The sequence below is a fragment of the Mandrillus leucophaeus genome, unplaced genomic scaffold (genome assembly GCF_000951045.1).
Source record: "Mandrillus leucophaeus isolate KB7577 unplaced genomic scaffold, Mleu.le_1.0 Scaffold820, whole genome shotgun sequence".
Lineage (NCBI taxonomy): Eukaryota > Metazoa > Chordata > Mammalia > Primates > Cercopithecidae > Mandrillus > Mandrillus leucophaeus.
Window position 1 is genome coordinate 252,162 of NW_012108920.1, and position 4,993 is coordinate 257,154.

Sequence of the window (4,993 nt, forward strand, 5' to 3'; positions counted from 1 at the left end):
CTGGGACTACAGGCGCCCGCCACCTCGCCCGGCTAGTTTTTTGTATTTTTTAGTAGAGACGGGGTTTCACCAGGTTAGCCAGGATGGTCTCGACCTCCTGACCTCGTGATCCGCCCATCTCGGCCTCCCAAAGTGCTGGGATTACAGGCTTGAGCCACCGCGCCCGGCCGGCTGGTGCTTTAAATGTCCATCTCAAACTGTGCTTCTTCACCGCCCCCTCCTCTTATCTTCTGGACTACTGTGCAGGTGGCCCTGGTTGGCTTCCGTGGAGGGGGATCATCACTGGCAGAGCTGATGACCCCGGGAACAGCGGGCTGATCCCTCGCGGGTGTTTTGGTCACGGGTCAGTTTCGACACTCCATCAGGAATTTCCGGTGGTAGATGACCCTGGTACCTCCTGGAGTGGTGCTGAAGAGCATGCCGCTGGGGGCCGGTCATGCTGTATTCCCCGGGCGGGCCGGAGTTGCATGCCTTTGCCGAGCACCACCTGGCAAGTGGCGGGGATGGCCCGGCTTGGGGTCTGGCTGCAGCTGCTGTCCGCAGACATGGTCTCCTGTGCACTGCACCCAGAAACCTCTCGCGGCCCTCGGGGCATTTATTATAATGATATTTATATACTGTGCTGTAGGCAAATGGGCCTGCAGCATATTTGACATTAAAGCTCGAGACTAATTCTGATTCCCCCTCTGTTAGGTCGAAAGATGCTCAGTTGGTTTCTGCTAGTATGGAAATAAATCATATTACGGCCAGAGCTCATGATGGTAGGAGCAGCCAGAGAAATTCTTGTGTTCCAATGAGTATATACAAATTAAATGAACCACTTATTAATAGGACTGCTAGGAGGATAATAGCTAGAGTGACTTCATATGAGATTGCTTGGGCCACTGTGCGTAGTGCACCTATTAATGCATATTTCCAATTAGATGCTCATCCGGATCACAGGATAGAGTAGACAGCTACGCTTGATGTGGCTAATATAAACAGGAGACCTATGTTAACATTAACTAGAGAGTGGGGTATGGGCAGAGGGATTCATGTGAGGAGGGCAATACATAGGGCTAGAGTTGGAACAATAATGTATGGGGGTGTATTTTTATACATTATTGTACATTATACAACAATATGTTAAAAGTTTTATTGCATCTGTGACTTTTATTGCCGAGTGCCCCCTGACTTGCTGGTGGTGGTGTCCCCACTACTCCCGAAGCTCCTGGGCTCCTGTGTCTCTTTCTCCCAATTCCTTTTCAGTCTAGTTCAGGCTCCATTCACCTGTGGATACTCCCAGTCTCTACTTCTAGAATCTTCCAGGGATCATTCTCGTTGCCTCTTCCTCATTCTGGACCCTGCAAAGCCCCTTTCGTCAGGTTCTGCAATGCAAGTCCAGCCATGGGAATTCCCAGACATAATCCCTTCTCAGACAGGGTGTCTGTGAGGTGGTGCCACGGGGCACAGGCACACGTGGAAGAGGGAGAATAGGGTCACAGCTGCCACACCTTTGCCACAGGTCTCTCCCCAGTGTACTCCTGGGCCTCCTTAGAATCCTTGCTGCTGTAAGAATTGCAGGCTTCCTGGCCTTATGACAACACAAAGGGAAACAAGAAGTTTCCCTGGGAAACACAGGGTCCTGGGCCCATATTGGAGAGGGCACAGGGCCAGGGACTCTGGCCAGACATAGGCCCAGGTCTGTGGCTGGCCAGCTGTGGCTGTGGGGCCCTGCATGTGTCTCAACATGGCCCTGGAGCTCTACATGGACCTGCTGTCAGCACCCTGCCGTGCCGTCTACATCTTCTCGAAGAAGCATGACATCCGGTTCAACTTTCAGTTTGTGGATCTGCTGAAAGGTTAGCTCCCAGTGCTACCCGGCAGGCCTGGTCCTGGGGGAGGTAGGGCACACACATTGGGGCTTGTTTTTTTCTTTTTCTTTTTCTTTTTTTTTTTTTTTTTGAGACAGAGTCTGGCTCTGTCACCCAGGCTGTAGTGCAGTGGCACGATCTCGGCTCACCGCAAGCTCCACCTCCCAGGTTCATGCCATTCTCCTGCCTCAGCAGGAGGCATTTGTGTCTCTGGGAGTCTCAGTTCTCTCTCCCCTGGAGTCCCACAGCCTCAGACCTTCCCTGCCCCTCCCAGGTCACCACCACAGCAAAGAATACATTGACATCAACCCCCTCAGGAAGCTGCCTAGCCTCAAAGATGGGAAATTTATCTTAAGTGAAAGGTAAGTCTTCCCCAGGGTCCTTGCATCATCTGTCTCTGCTCCTCCTGGGACACTCAGTGCGAGCATTTGTCTATTTCACCACGGAAAACCTCACACATACACTAAAGGAGAGTGAATACTAACTAATGAGGGGCATGAGGAACCCCACAAACCCATTGTCCAGCTCCGACTGTTGCCAACTTGGGGTCCATTTTACATCATTTCTGTTCCCCTGCTTTCCAGATACCCCATCATTCCAGTCATAAATGTTTAGGGGCCAGCACACACCTGCAATCCCAGCACTTTGGGAGACTGAAGCGGGTGGATGGCCGGAGCTCAGGAGTTCAAGACCAGCCTAGCCTGGACAACATGCCGAACCCCCCATCTCTACAACAAATATAAAAATTCGCCAGCACGGTGGCCCACACCTGTAGTCCCAGCTGCTCAGGAGGCTGAGGTGAAAAGACTGCTTGAGCCCGGGAGGCAGAGGTTGCAGTGAGCCAAGATTGAGCCATTGTACTTCAGCCTGGGCAACAGGGCGAGACCCCATCTCAAAAATAAAAACAAGTAAGTAAATAAATCAATCAAATGTTCAGGAACATACCTCTCAGAGATAAGAATTCTTTAAAAAAAAAAAAAAAAAAAAAAAACAACAGGCTGGGCAAGGTGGCTCATGTCTATAATCCCAGCACTTTGAGAGGCTGACACGGGAGGATTGCTTGAGGCCAGGAGTTCACGACTGCAGTGAACTCTGATTGCACCACTGCACTCCAGCCTGGGCTAGGATAGAGGGTAGGATCACTACATTACCATTAAGATACCTCATAAAATTAACAATAATTCCTAGATTTCATCTAATGTCTGGTTCCTGTTCAAAACTCCCTGATTATCTCCTAAATATTTTCTTGGCAGTTTGTTTGGATCAGGAGCCAAACAAGTTCTGAATCTTGCAGCCAGTTGCTGTCTCTCCCGCCTCTCTCTAATCGGTAGCTCTCTCCATGCCCTAACCTTTTTACCTTGGCAAGGTTGCTGTTGATGATAATAAAGGAGCACTTGTCCTGTGGAGGTTCCCACACCAGCCATCAATCAGCAAGGCCTAGGACACCCCTCCGAAGCAAGTCTCCCCTCCGTCCCCTTCCCTCTGTCCCCATGATCTCCACCATTCCCGGACACCACAACCTTCTCGATAGTTGCTGGCCCTGCTGTCGTCCATTCTGCCCCCTCGGGCTCACCCTCCATCCAGCACCAGAGATGGATCCTTTCATGCCCTGGCTTATATAACACCTAATCTGACGGATTAAGTCCATAACCTCCCTGCATCTCCTGGGGCTACCCTCTGTGGCCTCCACAGTGTCTCTTGCTGCCTCACCACTCCCCAACCACCCCCACCCTCCTTCCAGTTGCACCCACCTACTCTCCGTTCTTCAGATTCACCTTGCTGCCCTTACCCTGGTATTTCAGCATGTGTTTTTCTTTGTTGGTTTTTTGAGACAGAGTCTTGCTCTGTGGCCCAGGCTGGAGTGCAGTGGCACAATCTTGGCTCACTACAACCTCTGCCTCTCAGGTTCAAGCAACTTCTGTGCCTCAGCCTCCCAAGTAGCTGGGATTACAGCTGTGTGTCACCACACCCAGCTAACTTTTGTGTTTCATTTTAGTAGAGACAGGCTTTCACCATGTTGGCCATGGTCTCCAACTCCTGGCCTCAAGGGATCTGCCCACCTTGGCCTCCAAAAGTGCCAAGATTACATGTGTGAGCCATCGTGCCCGGACTGTTTCTGTTTTTCAAAAAGGACTTGCTCCTTCACCCAAGCTGCAGTGCAGTGGTGTGATCTTGGCTCACTGCAGCCTCAAATTCTTGGACTCAAGCGATCCACCCGCCTCAGCATCCTGATTTGACACGTGTTGTTCCCCTTGCTGGCCTACTCTTTGTTATACCACCAGCCCCCAACTCCTACTCACCCTGCAGGGCTCCTTCCCTGCCCTTACTGACTGTCAGACAGACAGCCCTGGTGAAGGCCTTTCCCGGGGCCATTTGGGCTTCTCCTTGCTCTGGAAGCCCCAGCAGTTGGGCCCAGTCCACACCAGGGTAGTTGACGCAGTGCACTCAGGAAGGCAAGGGCAGTGCCCCTGACCGGCCCTTTCTGCAGTGTGGCCATCCTCTACTACCTGTGCCGCAAGTACAGCGCTCCATTACACTGGTACCCGCCAGACCTGCACACACGTGCCCGTGTGGAGGAGTTCATGGCTTGGCAACACACAGCCTTTCAGCTGCCCATGAAGAAGATAGTCTGGCTCAAGGTGAGCAGGATCACTTCCGGGGCCTGGGGACAAGGGCACAAGGGAGTCAGGGAGGCTGGAGGCCAGTGCTGGCCCTGCTGATTGCCGGTGAACTCTAGTAAGTCAGTCTCCCTCCCTCTCTGGGCCTCATTTCCTCAGCTCCTTCTCCTGCCTGCCTTACAAAGCTGTCAGGAGTGTGAACTGAAACAATGGGCATGAAAGAGTCTTATTAGGGCGAGGGGAAGGGCATACAGGAGCGGCTGATACGACTCACCCAGGACAGCATTCGAGGCATTTCATTCCGAACTAGAGAATCTCAGCGTCGAAAGGCCCACAGAAGGCCGGGCGCGGTGGCTCACAACTGTAATCCCAGTACTTTGGGAGGCTGAGGCAGGCGGATCACTGGAGGTCAGTAGTTCAAGACCTACCTGGCCAACATTGTGAAACACTGTCTCTACTAAAAATACAAAATTATTCACTGTGTGTGGTGATGGGCACCTGTAATCCCAGCTACTCAGGAGG

At 52.1% G+C, this 4,993-nt stretch overlaps 2 protein-coding genes and 1 pseudogene across 2 annotated transcripts in view; 1 reads left to right on the plus strand and 2 right to left on the minus strand.

The window, feature by feature from the left end:
- The window catches only part of DDT (D-dopachrome tautomerase), an 82,375-nt gene that overhangs the window by 39,556 nt on the left and 37,826 nt on the right, over positions 1 to 4,993 (minus strand). The window lies entirely within an intron of this gene.
- Positions 180 to 547, minus strand: LOC105530426 (annotated as a pseudogene).
- Positions 1,620 to 4,993, plus strand: part of LOC105530431 (glutathione S-transferase theta-4) — a 5,517-nt gene continuing 2,143 nt past the window's right edge. The window contains exons 1-3 of the mRNA XM_011967991.1: positions 1,620 to 1,841; positions 2,128 to 2,215; positions 4,342 to 4,537. Coding sequence (XP_011823381.1) covers positions 1,718 to 1,841; positions 2,128 to 2,215; positions 4,342 to 4,537 — 408 coding nt within the window. The 5' untranslated portion in view covers positions 1,620 to 1,717. The remainder of the gene's footprint in view (positions 1,842 to 2,127; positions 2,216 to 4,341; positions 4,538 to 4,993) is intronic.